We start from the raw sequence: 12,761 nt of genomic DNA on the forward strand, positions 1-12,761 counted from the left end.
CTTTCTTTGGCTTGTATTATGCAGCACAACGCCACATACAAAGAAGTAGCTCAATCCACCTCGTATTTCACCAGTTGCAAACCGCATAAATAACAATGTCAAACATCTTCAGCACTTCTTTCATCATTCAGGCAACAAGACCTGTGAGCAAATCGGGAATCCTCACAAGAATGAACAATCATTGAGAATCTGTTTTAAATCACAAACATAATTGGTCATCACGAAAAGATTCAAAGCTAAACTTCTGCTGCCATAAGAACAGACTGCAAAGTCAGGAAATACCACACTCCGCATAGAGGCCATGTTAAGCCTCTTTCTGCATTTATCAAGGAGGTCCATCTGTACATACCGACCAATGCATTGAAATGCACATAGACAATCCTTCACAAAATGTACAATGTTGTTCAACAGATACAAAGCACAAGAATGACTGGCAAATCTGTACACAGGATTTATTAACACAGTCGAATTGTCAGAGCTACAAACACCATGCAAAAACACAAGAATAGTTCAAAGAGAAATGGTGGACTATTTCCGGTTGAGAACATCTGCATCACCTGAGCTACTGAAGCATACCAGAGACCAACCATATCCATGACTATGAACACAAGATGGACTATCAGTTCTCCATCACTATTCTTGATTTCTCGAGAATGAACTTCCCTTCCTTGTACTTTTGAGTTTCTTCATATGCCCTTTCATACTTCCACCCCAGAATCTCGTGGCAATCAGAGCAGTGCACATCAGCCACCGTGTGAAGGCCGGTCATGAGCTGCCTGTCCTCTTTAGGTCCGACCTTAATGTTCATTGCGCGGGAGAACAAAAATGCTCGACCATGTCTTCCCTGACACGAACATAGTAACAAATTTATTGAACTCTACTCCCTACTTCATCACACTCCTAGTTGCAGCATGGTGACAACATTCAATAAAGCTTCGGTTTCCTTTCATGCGAATTCTACTTTCTACACTCTGTTCTAGCCAACTTCATCAAGATTATGTCATACCCTCTTATAAACAACGAAGCCAAATGATTTCTGGCTTTGGAATTCATTGCTTTTCTCTGAATTTTCTCGATACATTGTATTTTGACTCCAACCCACCAGCATGTCTAGTACTTAAAACTTCACAGTAACTTAAAACATCTAATACCTCTCTCAAATCATCCTAAGTGCGGTGTAATCTTTCGAAATTTTTTATCAAAAAAAAACCTTTGTTTCACCCCACTTGAACTGAGACCCCATGCAATCTTCCGCTCGCTCTGCCCTCCCCGCACCCCTCAATCCTAATTCATGCGCCGGCCGCTCCTTGACTCTTACATTGTGAAGTTAATTAGTTATTCCGATTTCCATCCGAGGGCCCTTGATACATCACAGACCAACGCACAACCAGAGCAAGCGCAATGCAGAGTAACTGATCAGTTATTCAAGAGGAAAATTAGCACTACCTGAAAACTCTTGGAAATGACATCGTCGTGAAGCGCCACGTGGTTCCGGCAATGGCAGCAACTGTACAGCCTCGGACCGATCACCTTCGCCATTGCCGCCGCGAGCGACCAGACCCACCTCGCGCACCTCCCCCCTAAAGATCAGAGAAACCCCTAAGCTCTCTACATTCTCGGCTCAGAGACCAGAGCAAAATCACGAACTCAAAATCAGCATCAGGTAAACCCCCTACCTTCCTCCGACGGCTCGGCTCGTGCTCCCGGGGTCGACTCGGTCAGCGGCGCCGGCGCCGCCGAGGCGAGCAATCGAAGAACGGAGGACGGCGACGGCGACGGCGACGGCGACGGCGACGGCGACGGGTAGATTCGCGGGTGGGCGGGAGACGCGAAGGATCGGAGGGCTTCGGAATTCGCGCTCCTTGCTGCCGGTGCCGGAAGGATTTACCGAGCGGCGAGCTCGATCCGATCGATCGCGTGGATTTCTCTGCAATCGGAGCAGCGGAGAGCTGAGCTGAAGAGGGGAGGAGAAGCGCCTGCGCGCCAGGGGGTCGGGAACTCGGCGGACTCACTGATTAGAAGACGGCCCGAGTTGCTTCTGGGGCCGCTGGACGACTGGGGTCCTCAAGCTTCGGCGGAATTTACGGAAATCACCCATGTCGGACATATTATGGGAGTGAGCAAAGGTTCGGAGTAGGACCGGGAATCGGACGGACCGGACAGGTCATGAGAACCGATCCAGTTCCAAGTTTTCATGATCACCGATTCGGTTCACAATTGATGATATACAGTTTGGTTCTTGGTGTCTAGGTAAGAACCGAATCAAGAGCGGGAACTTGGGATTATACGTTGTAACTTTGTAATTAATGAATGTTCCTTTTTAATATTGTAATTTATTTATTTATTTAGATATGAAGTATCCTAATGAGGATATTATCATCCGTAAACAGAGTTTACAGGTTCAAATTATAAATGGTAAGGTTTTTTCAATAATTATTTTAGTTTAATTAAGGTTTTGTGTTATGTGTTTCAAATTCTTTTTTTACTTATTTTTATTTACATGTTCATTTTTAATGGATTCTCATTATTGATAAATGATGATTTTTATTATTGCATCCACTAAGAAGGGAAAAAAAGGAAAAAAAAACAAGACTATTTCTCAAGTAAATCCTGGAGCTGATTAACATGGTCAATTCAAGTTTGAAGGTATGTATAGTAGGTTTTGAGTTCTAGGTAAAATCCGAAACGACTTTGGAATCGCCTATCCCTGATCATCCTTCAAAATTTATTTTTTTCTACTGTCCAAATAAATAAAACGAATTTATATCCCCTCAACTCTACAAAAGTCCAAACAGATTATCTGAATTTGGATTAAAATTAATCCATCATTTTGAGTAAGATAATGTCGGGTTAAAACAAAGTCTTTTCTGAATGCTCGATGTCTCGTCAAACAAGATTGTTGCTGTTGTTTAGCTAAATTATGTTAGTGTCCCACTATTAAAAAAGAAAAACGAAAAAATTGACCGCGCATTGCTGTCAACGGTCATCGACAAAAGTTTTTAGAGGTACAAGAACACCACATCCGAACAATTAGTCTATATAGTGTAGTGGGTCGATAAGAATGTCAGTTTAGTCGATAGAGGTTTCGACAAGAAACAGTTGGGTGTTGGAACAAAAGTCCGTAAATGAAAAAGATTGGTTTGGCAAATGAGAAAGAATGTGCAAAGTAACTGATAATTTCTTACAAATTGGGATAATAACACAAATAATCCATTAAATTTAGCTTAATATATAATACGATTCATGAACTTTTAATTTGTTCAATGTGATTCTTGAACTTTAACCTAATGTGCAATGTGATCCTCGAACTTTTAATTATTTCAATATATTTTAAGAACTCTTGTTACATATTTAATACAATTCATAAATTACATTCGAATGTTTAATGTAATCCTTTCATTAATTTAATACCATAGATTACATTGAACATTTTCATGTAGCTTAAGGACTGTATTAAATATATATTGAAAGTTCAAAAACTATTGGACAAATTAAAAGTTTAGAAAACTACATTACATATTAGATTAAAATTGAATGGCTTTTTGGGTCATTTTTCCCTGTAAATGCATATATGATTAGGAAATCATTCATAAATTTAAGTTCAATAATCTTTTGTGTAATCGTCAATATTGAGCTATAAGTACTCTATATATACTTTTCGAAAAAGATCTCCACTTAGTTACCGAATCCAACATCTACTACAAATTTATTATTTCCTTTACTTTCCTCTTAGAGATGACGACGACTATTCCCATCATTTGTCTTTTTAAAATTGCTGTCAATATACTCTTTACAATTTATATTGATTTATATATCAACCCGTCCACGTTTCAAAAGTTATTTCATCAATCTCTTTGGTGAAAACAATTGGGTAAGCTCGTGCTTCATATCTGAGAAAAATGCCATTTGGATCTTGGCATGATTTTGTGATTGGATCCTAGTGATTAGAACTTTCGGTATAGATCTTGGCGCCCATTGAGGAACAACGAGGCGTGGTACTGTCGTCGCCACCGACGCGCAATTCTAGCTGGCAAAAAAAATATATTAATTGATTCTACTTAATTAATTAATTAATTAAAGCAGCTTTTAAACCTTGAAAATTGCAATAAGGCATCCAGCAACATCACGCAGGATTTCTGGGACCACCCATTGGTAATCTAAATCTAAATCTATGTTCCGTAATTCTTGTTCTTCTTTTTAGAAATCTGCGAAAGAATTTTCATTTTTTCTTTCTCTCGGATTTCTAAAAAGAAAGTAAATACAATAAAGTGGGTCCAATTCAAAATATTTAAAATGTTTATTCTCTCGAGCTCCGACGCAAAGAATTACAACGGTTTGCCAAAAATTTAAATTTACTATATGCAGAAATTCTCGAATAAGTAAAAATAGCCGAATGTAAAATGCTCAATCAATAATGCTCAACCGTGTTGTTCGCCGAATTTCTGCTCCTCACATGAAACCGGCGCACGCGAGGAGGCCGACGGCCATCGCCGCCGCGATCGCCGGAACGCCCTGCGGACGGCGCGGCGCCGCGGGCGCTGAGGAGGAGGACTGCCCGGCCGGGATCGACCCGAACACGTTGGAGTAGGACGGGGAGATGTCGGCCAGCGCGCTGGGGCCGTCGGCGGACGACGGGGCGTCGGCGGAGCCGTTCGCGTTGAGCACGGAGATCTGGAGCTTCTGCTTCTTCTCGCAGTGGCCCGGGGACCCGCTGGTGAAGTAGAACACGCCGGGGGAGGTGACGTTGAAGAGGGAGTTGCCGTCGTCCATGTGCAGGATCGGATCCGTGACGTTGCAGGCGTCGAACGCTCCCCGCGTGACCTGGACCACCGAGTCCTGGCTGGGCGGGTACAGGAACACTGCCATTTCCGGGGGGGAAGGAAGGGAACGCAGAGAGGACACGTAAATTTCAAACTTTTCGACGCGACTAATCTCTACCGGCTAAGTTTCGAAAAGGGTAATCGAGGAGCTTACGGAGGGAGTCGCCGAGCTTGAAGGAGTGGGACTTGGACCAGTTGGCGTAGACCTGGGAGTTGGACACGGCGGGGATTCCCCAGGCGTGCAGGTCGCCGACCTTGTACTGGTGGCAGAAGGCCGGCGCGGCGGAGATCAGGAGCTGGAGGGCAAGGAGGAGATGGGATCTCGCTGGTCTTCCGAGAATGGCCATTTTCCCCTGTCTTTGCTCTGCTTCTCGGAACTTCAGGGGTGGAGGGAGGCTGGAAGCCTTGGGCAGGGGGGCAAAATCTTTTATTGGTTCGTTCAGTGAAGTCCAGCTTGGCACAGACGAAGAGAGCCATTTCGGCTGGATTTACCATATTGGCCCTCTCATGGACTCATGGTTAAATTTATGATTATCATCACGAAAAGTACACATGTAACGAATTTATCCATATTACCATCTTGGCATCCATGAGCATCTTTATACTCCGAGTTAAGTTGGATGACATATAACAATCAATAGGTGTACCGATTTTGGGTTTTACCTTTATTTATCACAAATATATTAATTTGAAGTTTTTCATGTGATTAATTTAATAGAAAATTAACGGAGAGCAAATTTATCAGTTTAGAAGTCTTCAATGATAAAAAAAATTAGTTTGTGATGAGTGTATCAATTTGAAATTATTAACAGTCAATAAAATTAATTTGAAATAAATTTATTATAATATATCGATTTGAGATATTTTCTTTAAATTTATTTATTAGTTAAAATTCGGCGCCTTACCGTGGAAAAAATGCTCGACTACTTTGTCTATTCTTTCAGTGAAGAAGGCTCCAGAAGCGCACCAAAGGAAGCCCCAAAAAGGACTCTCTGACAGCTCGAAAGTGCTCCCAAACTTATTTTCTAGACATGCCTTGCGAGCGGGAAGAGAAAATTAGAAATCAGCCTGCAATTCTACTTCAGTCGGTAGGGAAAAGTGTAGCATCGACTTCGTTGACCGATAATTTCGGATCACTCGTCCGGCCCATAATCAATCTTTTGGTGGTGACGCTCGGCCTGCTAGCCGAAATTCTTGTAATATTAGCGTAAGATGAAGTGAAACATTAGACGATCTTTCGGAAAGATAAAAGGAGACTGTCAATAACGGTAACTGGGAAAATCTCTTTTGCTGATGGCGACTGAGCATAACCATCGTAGGCAAAGCCTAGACAATGTTTCATCTCTATAAATGAGTCATAGGGTCAAATGGCAAAAAAGGGAATCCAGCAAGAAGACCAATAATGGCACATGGTCCAGTTGGGTCAGTCATATTCTCCATCGGCAAACCATATAATATATATAGCCAAGAATACAACGCATTTTATTCTATAAATCGAGGATCGACGGCAGGAAAACATCGTGTGGAGATGGCAAGAGGGGACGGCGAAGCCTGTCTTGTCTCCTTTTCACGCAGTGTTGTCACGTGGGGGGTTTTGGGGGAGTCCATGAGCAGTATGATGTGACGAGAGAATGAAGGGAAAGGGCCTCCAATCCAATTCTCATCCATTGACAGTTCATGAAAGATTGGGAATGCCATTATTGGCTCGAGTAAAGGTTTTTTAACGTCCAATCTTCTGCCGAGTTCATGTGCCATTTCATGTTTTTGATTGCATTTGGGTCCCAATCTTATCTTTTAACGAGGTTACCGACCTGACAAATAAGTTAAAAATATTATACTTCATACAAGTCGACCCGACGGAAACCATTGTGACTTTCACCATCTCACCCTTAGGCATGGGAGTTTATTATATCTATCTACCTAATGATAATTTTCTCTGAAGAAAATAGGGAAAGTCTATCTCCCCCCCTATAGCCTCCCATATTCCCAAGTTTATATTTTTCTTCCCCATTTAAAATGGAATATCATTGAATTTTACACTTTAGAGTTTAGACGATACTGTTTAAAGACTTACTTAAGTTCAAAAGTTTATTTTAGTTGACAGGTGTTGTGATAATAAAAAAAGAAAAAAGAAAAATCACAATAATTACTAAAAGTGATGTTCTCTTCTTTATGTATTGACGTGTGAATGGTTCATAGGAGAAATGACGTGGCACTTTTAGGGTATCTAATATTTTCTCTTCCTATTGACCCTAGGGAAGCCCAAAGATGGGGTGGGGTGATATGAGATGGGATGGCGGATGAAGAAATAAGATAAAGGGATTAAGTTGAATTTATATAGGAAGTTATGCATTAATCAATCCAACATTCTGTAGGAGACGTGGGACCAACACTTAAAAATATAGCTACGCTGGTCACTTCTATTGCCTATGATGTATTAGTAAAAATGAGTTCGATGATCTCTTAACAAGTGCATGTACTCATTTTACTAAAATTATATAAATATTTCATAAACTTTGATATAATGTGCAATGTGATTTTTAAACCTTAGTCCAATGTGTAATTTGGTACATGGATTTTTTGTACACATTCAATTCAATTCTAGAATTATATGAAAATATTTAACATAATCCCTAAACTTGAATTTATAGAAGGATAATATTAAACATTTTCATATAATTTAGCGATTAAGTTAAATTTGTATCAAAAGTTATTGAGGGATTCACGTGACTTAATTATTTCTCTCTCTCTCTCTCTCTCCCCCTGCAAGGGCAAGGCAACCCTGCTTGGTTCAACTGGAACCCCACCAGGGGAAGACTCCCCAAGGGTTCCCGTCATTACTAGGGGAGCAGTTTAAGGACCTGCTCAAGTCTATCTTACGGGGAGTTCCCCAGCCGCTATATTTATCGAGGCATGGGAGCTACCTTTATCTCCGATTCTGATTAAAGTCTTTCGGAGGTTACAGGGGCTACCATCTTTGGACTCTCCCTAGTTCAGATGATGTTCTGCGTCGCGGGCGGGTGACCCAGCGGGTCCCTACTCCCATGTTGGCGAGCATGCCAAGCGGCCTCATCGCGAAGATCAAGCTCGGGGGTTATCAAGTTTGGTTACAAGCTTCGGCGGTTTATCATTACCCAATTTTACGTTTGGGGTTGACTCCGATGAACGGGATAGTTTAAGGACATATCTAGGTCTAACGGTTAGGTTCTACTACATACAAAATATTTTTCCTCAAAAAAGTCACAACCTTATCCATATTTTTTCATTTAAACAATTCGCAAATAGTTTTATTAAATTTTTTTACTTATTTATGAGAGTCTTTTTCTTAAGAAAGGTTTGTAAATATGTTATCAAAGCATTCGATCTCACGAAACACACATTTCAGGATTTTTTTTGTTTTTTAATTCAACGGATCAAAATCGACTCAACCCAAATAATAACAATAATAATAGTAGTTGATAGATTGAATTATTGACGTCCCTAAAAATCATTAATGGTGGAAAAAAAAAAAAAAGGCAAAAAGGAAAAAGCTCAGTTGTCAAGCCGCCAATTCGAGGAGCCGAGGAGAGGATAAGCAAAAGCTCCAATGGAAGCGCAGCTCCTCCTGCGATCCCTCGCCCTCCCGGCCGCCTCCCCGAGTCGCGCCGCCGCCCCTCGTCCCCGCGCAGCCGCAGCAGAGCCGCTCTCGGGACGGCCCTCCACGGACGCCGCCCGCACGTCCGGCGGGCGCCTCGACCCTCGGTCGCGAGATGCAGCGCCTCCGAGGACGAGCAGGGCGGCGACCTGAAGGGCGCGCTGTCGGGGATGGTGGACGCGCGGGTGGAGGAGCTCCTGAGCAGGGAGGAGAACAAGGGCTTGCTCGACGGGCTGGAGAGAGCGTCGCGGAGGGTGGACAAGGCCAGGAGGGAGCTCGCGGAGATCGAGAGGCAAGAGGCCGAGGCTCGGGCGATGAGGAATTACGTCGAGCAGCTCGAGAGCAGAGCTTCTGAGGTGCTTTCTATCATCTGTGGAACGTTGAAATTTTACCCTTTTGAAGAAATTCTGCATTGTGTATCGGAACGTTGGGAGATTTGGGATGGAACCAGCTTTCTGTTTAAATTTGAAATTTTGGGGGAAAATGCGTGGTGAGACTGGCATGAGCGATTCGTAGGCTTGAGAGTGGAAATGATTAGTTTCGGTGGAGGGAGAGATGATATTTTAGGAGGTGGATTGATTGAGCTGCGTGCAAGCTCCTTCTGGTCGATTTGAGCTCACTTGATGTGAGCTTGTCTCGAGTTTTATCCGAGTTCGAGCGGTCAAGTATCAAACTTTGACGAATTTGATCGTCAAGTAACGTTAGAATCGCTGTAATTTCTGTTCTTTTTATTGTGTTTTTGATGCTCGAGCTGGAAATTCGAGTTCAAGCTTGAGTCGGAGCTTATGAGGCTCGAGCGCATTTAATAGTTATGCACTCCGACTCGAGCTTGACTTTATCAAGCTCGATGGAACATGAGTTGATCGAGTCTTCATTTTCAAATCTGATAAGCGCTAGAGCCGAGTTGTGTCTTGGTCATATTTCTTGTCGGCAGAACTTTTGCTCCTGATTATGACATGACTTCGGTCTTTGATCATCGTCGCTGTCTCTCATGAGGAAATCGTTGTTGCACATGTTGAAGATTGCAGAATCCCAGAGGGAGCTGTCGGAAGCAAGGGCCTTGGTCGAAGAAGCTGAGCGCTCGCTCTCCCAAACTGCAAAAGCTCGGGATGAAGAACAAGATGGTACACAAATTAATCGAGAAGAAGAGAGATTGGAGTCTGTTAAAGTAGCTTCTGTATCGGCACTGGTAGGTACCCTCGCGGGTTTACCGCTTTCGCTCACTCAGGTCACTGCAGTGTCCCAGCTGATACTCCCCTTGGGGATCAACTTCATCAGCTGTGCGCTATTTGGAATCACCTTCCGCTACGCAGTCAGAAGAGACTTGGACAACATTCAGCTCAAGACAGGAACATCCGCGGCTTTTGGGTTCGTCAGAGGTACGTGCTTTGAGCTCACGGACTGAGGAAAGGATTTCTCAATTGTTATGTAAAGATTTAGCGCTGAATGTTTACTATTATGAATTTGCGGCGCAGGTCTTGCTTACCTGGGTGCAGGCCCGCCTCTGGAACTGAATTTGGAAAGTTTCCTGTCGCATGCCTTTTCTGGGGCGGTGTACATAGCCGAAGGCCTGCTCATATTTGTTTTCGCAGCAGTAAGCCTAGATTTCTGCTTCAAGATGCGGGTTTTGAGTCCTTTTCCTATAGAAAGCCCAGAACCAAGAACAGGTTCAGATTAGAACCGGTGTACATATGTTTTATAAGCTGATCATACAACATTATTCAATGTCCAATTGCTACGATTCCTCGCTGCCATCACCCGGTTCGGTTTGGGGAGTGTAGTCTCAAAAACTGGTCAAGCTGATCAAAGCGAAAAGGAGCAACTTTGCATTAGAACCCAGATGCGGGTTCTGATTCCTTTTCCCGTAGAAAGCCCAGAATCAAGAACAGGTTCAGGTTAGAACCGCTGTACATATGTTTTATAAGCTGATCATACAACATTCTTCAATGTCCAGTGTCTGCGATTTCTCGGTGCCATCATCCCGTCAGTTCGGTTAGTCTAGTCTCGAAAACCGGTCGGGCTGATTAAATTGAAAAGGCGCGAGTTTGCATCTGAGTCCTTTTCCCATTGAAAGGCCAGAATCAAGAACACGCTCAGGCTAGAACCGTTGTACATATATTTTATCAGCTGATCATGTGAACATTATTCAATGCCCAATGTCCGGATTTCTCGAGGCCATCGCTGGCTCGGTTTGGGTAGTTTTTAGTCTTGAAAACTGGTCGGGCGGATTAAAGCGAAAAGGCGCGAGTTTACATTAAAACCCAGACCGGCACTAGTTCAGTCGGGTCCATTTCCATGATCCTTAGATAGTAGAAAGCTCCATTGATGTCCTGGAGTAAGACAAGTCAAAGTCGATCTGCAATGTGACTTTCATCGTCTCTCTCGTTCTAGCTAATCGATACAAGAAATGGAGCTTTGCCCAAAATTGAGACTTTCCCACATCAAAATTTGCATTGCAAGATGAGGAAATTGAAGAGGGTGGTGGTATCAGATCTATTTACATGGAATATTGAGGTTAAAAAAAAAATTAAAGTTAGAAATCAAAATTCTCCCTCCAAAGTTCCAATCTTTATCATCAGAGGAATCTCCGGCGCCGGAGGCTCTTGGCGGAAGCCTTGGACACCAAGTAGCCGACGCCGAGGCACGCCACCCATATCCCGACGTCGACCGCCCACCTCACTCCCTCCGTGTTCACCTCCCAATCCTCGCCGTCCGGCCACTCCATATCGTCATCGTCCCGGCCGTCCGATCCGCACTCCCCCTCGCCGTCGCCGCAGCAGCAGCAGGCGCCGCCGCCGCCCATGTCGCCGTCGGATTCGCTCTCCGTCTCGCTCTCCTCCGGAATCTCCTCCAGCCCGTAAAACCCCCTGCCGCCCTTCCTGCCCCTCCTCTTCCTCGCCACCATCTCCACCCTCTCGCTCATCGCCACGCGCCCCCCCTCCGCCGCCGCGCAGACCTCCGACACCCACCCGGCGCCGGCCAGGACCTCCCGCTCCAGCGCGCACGCGCACTCCAGCCGCCAATCCCGCTCCTCGTCCCGCCGGAAGCTCCCCCGCAGAGCCTTCTCCCCGCCCAGGTACACCTCGAACCGGAGTCCCGGCGCGGCCCGGACGCGGTCCCGGGAGCCGTATACGACGTCGCCGCCGCCGCCGCGGCTGGGGGCAACGACGCGGTGGAGGGTGAGGAAGGCGGGGTGGTCGGGCCGGACCTTGGCGCCGTCGATCTCGAGGGGGCGCCCGGCGGCGCCGGGGAGGTAGAGGAGGGTGAGGGAGTCGGGGAACGGGCCGGGTCCGGGCTCGGGCTCGGGCGCGGGCCGGTGGGCCGAGAAGCGGACGTAGAAGGCCTTGAGGTCGAGGCGGTCGCCGGCGGGGGAGGGGCGGAGGTGGGGGAAGTCCGTCGACCGGCACATTGTAGTTTGAGCAAAACGGCTATGTTGATTACTGAAGATTGAAGAAGAAGAAGAAGAAGAAGAAGAAGATTGTTTTGGATTTGAGAATTGGAGATGGGAAAAGTGCGTTTTGAAGTCTTATAATATCTATTTTGCTAAAAAAAAAAAAAAAGTCTTATAATATCTATGGACCAAAAAAATAGAAAATAAAAATAAATAAAAAGAAGAAGTCTTATGATATGGTGGGGAGTGGCGGCGGAGACGGGGGCGGAGGGGGAGGAGTGTATGAATGGGAAAATCGGGGGTGGGCAGGCACACGGTTTTGGAGGGGGCGAACTTGGATTTTGTCTCTTTCTTTGTCTTATTTTATTGAGAGCAAAACTCCTTTGTTTTTTTTTCTGTTCTTGTCACGTCTTTTTCGAAATTGTCGCAATATATAAGAAATATAAGAAAAGTTTCGACAAATTTGTGTTTAGAATCCAACCTAATTACCTAGAAAACCCTGAGGTTTAGGTATAGTTTTAATTCTAACTTAAAACTTTTTTTTTGTCCCATAAAAAATCTCTAATTTTATGTCTAATCCTATATTTATCATAAAAAAATTGTCTGATAAAAAACTAATAATTTTTACTTGAGTCCATATTTACCTATTAACCTTTTGTCCAAAATCACTCTCAGCGTTCCTACTTGGCATTTCCACATGGTAGTTCTAATTTTTTTTCTCAAATTTCAGATTTAAGAAGACGCCTCTTAGATGTGTATTTTCAGCACAAATTACGTATTCTTAGAACTAAAATTTGGGTCATAGTGAGACGTCAAAGTCAGTCATTTTTTATTGATGTATAAAATATACTCCTTTTTTTTTCATCCCGCAATGGGTGATTACGGTTTGGGTTGGCTGATGAGCCTGCAACTCCCC

At 44.2% G+C, this 12,761-nt stretch overlaps 4 protein-coding genes across 5 annotated transcripts; 1 reads left to right on the forward strand and 3 right to left on the reverse strand.

The window, feature by feature from the left end:
• Positions 1 to 270: 270 nt before the first annotated feature.
• On the reverse strand, positions 271 to 1,881 carry LOC104444095 (protein yippee-like At4g27745). The gene is made up of 4 exons (XM_039304056.1): positions 1,804 to 1,881; positions 1,677 to 1,773; positions 1,447 to 1,580; positions 271 to 844 (listed from the first exon to the last, which is right to left on the reverse strand). The coding sequence occupies exons 3-4, from the start codon at positions 1,537 to 1,539 to the stop codon at positions 620 to 622; spliced, it is 318 nt and encodes a 105-aa protein (XP_039159990.1). The 5' UTR covers positions 1,540 to 1,580; positions 1,677 to 1,773; positions 1,804 to 1,881; the 3' UTR covers positions 271 to 619.
• Positions 1,882 to 4,278: 2,397 nt separating this feature from the next.
• Positions 4,279 to 5,234, reverse strand: LOC104444096 (mavicyanin). The gene is made up of 2 exons (XM_010057697.3): positions 4,975 to 5,234; positions 4,279 to 4,859 (listed from the first exon to the last, which is right to left on the reverse strand). Exons 1-2 carry the CDS (start codon positions 5,165 to 5,167, stop codon positions 4,450 to 4,452), a joined length of 603 nt encoding a protein of 200 aa, XP_010055999.1. The 5' UTR covers positions 5,168 to 5,234; the 3' UTR covers positions 4,279 to 4,449.
• Positions 5,235 to 6,222: 988 nt separating this feature from the next.
• On the forward strand, positions 6,223 to 10,353 carry LOC104444097. Its single transcript, XM_039305329.1, has 5 exons — positions 6,223 to 6,242; positions 7,786 to 7,926; positions 8,336 to 8,810; positions 9,476 to 9,833; positions 9,930 to 10,353. The coding sequence occupies exons 1-5, from the start codon at positions 6,223 to 6,225 to the stop codon at positions 10,130 to 10,132; spliced, it is 1,197 nt and encodes a 398-aa protein (XP_039161263.1). The 3' UTR covers positions 10,133 to 10,353.
• Positions 10,354 to 10,702: 349 nt separating this feature from the next.
• Positions 10,703 to 11,962, reverse strand: LOC104444099. 2 transcript variants are annotated; one of them, XM_039304309.1, is made up of 2 exons: positions 11,216 to 11,962; positions 10,703 to 11,158 (listed from the first exon to the last, which is right to left on the reverse strand). In XM_039304309.1, the coding sequence occupies exons 1-2, from the start codon at positions 11,861 to 11,863 to the stop codon at positions 11,030 to 11,032; spliced, it is 777 nt and encodes a 258-aa protein (XP_039160243.1). In that variant the 5' UTR covers positions 11,864 to 11,962; the 3' UTR covers positions 10,703 to 11,029. The 2 variants fall into 2 exon arrangements, with proteins under 2 accessions (XP_039160243.1, XP_010056001.2); XM_010057699.3 differs by having other exon boundaries at positions 10,703 to 11,962.
• Between the last annotated feature and the right edge of the window lie 799 nt (positions 11,963 to 12,761).

This window comes from Eucalyptus grandis, chromosome 11 (genome assembly GCF_016545825.1).
Source record: "Eucalyptus grandis isolate ANBG69807.140 chromosome 11, ASM1654582v1, whole genome shotgun sequence".
Taxonomy (NCBI): Eukaryota; Viridiplantae; Streptophyta; class Magnoliopsida; order Myrtales; family Myrtaceae; genus Eucalyptus; species Eucalyptus grandis.

Coding starts and splice junctions, on each gene's coding strand:
- LOC104444095 (XM_039304056.1), bottom strand. CDS start 1,539: ATGGCGAAGGTGATCGGTCCGAGGCTGTACAGTTGCTGCCATTGCCGG. Junction 845..1,446: donor TCATTTCCAAGAGTTTTCAG/GTAGTGCTAATT, acceptor TGTTCGTGTCAG/GGAAGACATGGTCGAGCATT.
- LOC104444096 (XM_010057697.3), bottom strand. CDS start 5,167: ATGGCCATTCTCGGAAGACCAGCGAGATCCCATCTCCTCCTTGCCCTC. Junction 4,860..4,974: donor CAAGCTCGGCGACTCCCTCC/GTAAGCTCCTCG, acceptor CGGAAATGGCAG/TGTTCCTGTACCCGCCCAGC.
- LOC104444097 (XM_039305329.1), top strand. CDS start 6,223: ATGGCACATGGTCCAGTTGG. Junction 6,243..7,785: donor ATGGCACATGGTCCAGTTGG/GTCAGTCATATT, acceptor CGGAGGTTACAG/GGGCTACCATCTTTGGACTC. Junction 8,811..9,475: donor TCGAGAGCAGAGCTTCTGAG/GTGCTTTCTATC, acceptor CACATGTTGAAG/ATTGCAGAATCCCAGAGGGA.
- LOC104444099 (XM_010057699.3), bottom strand. CDS start 11,863: ATGTGCCGGTCGACGGACTTCCCCCACCTCCGCCCCTCCCCCGCCGGC.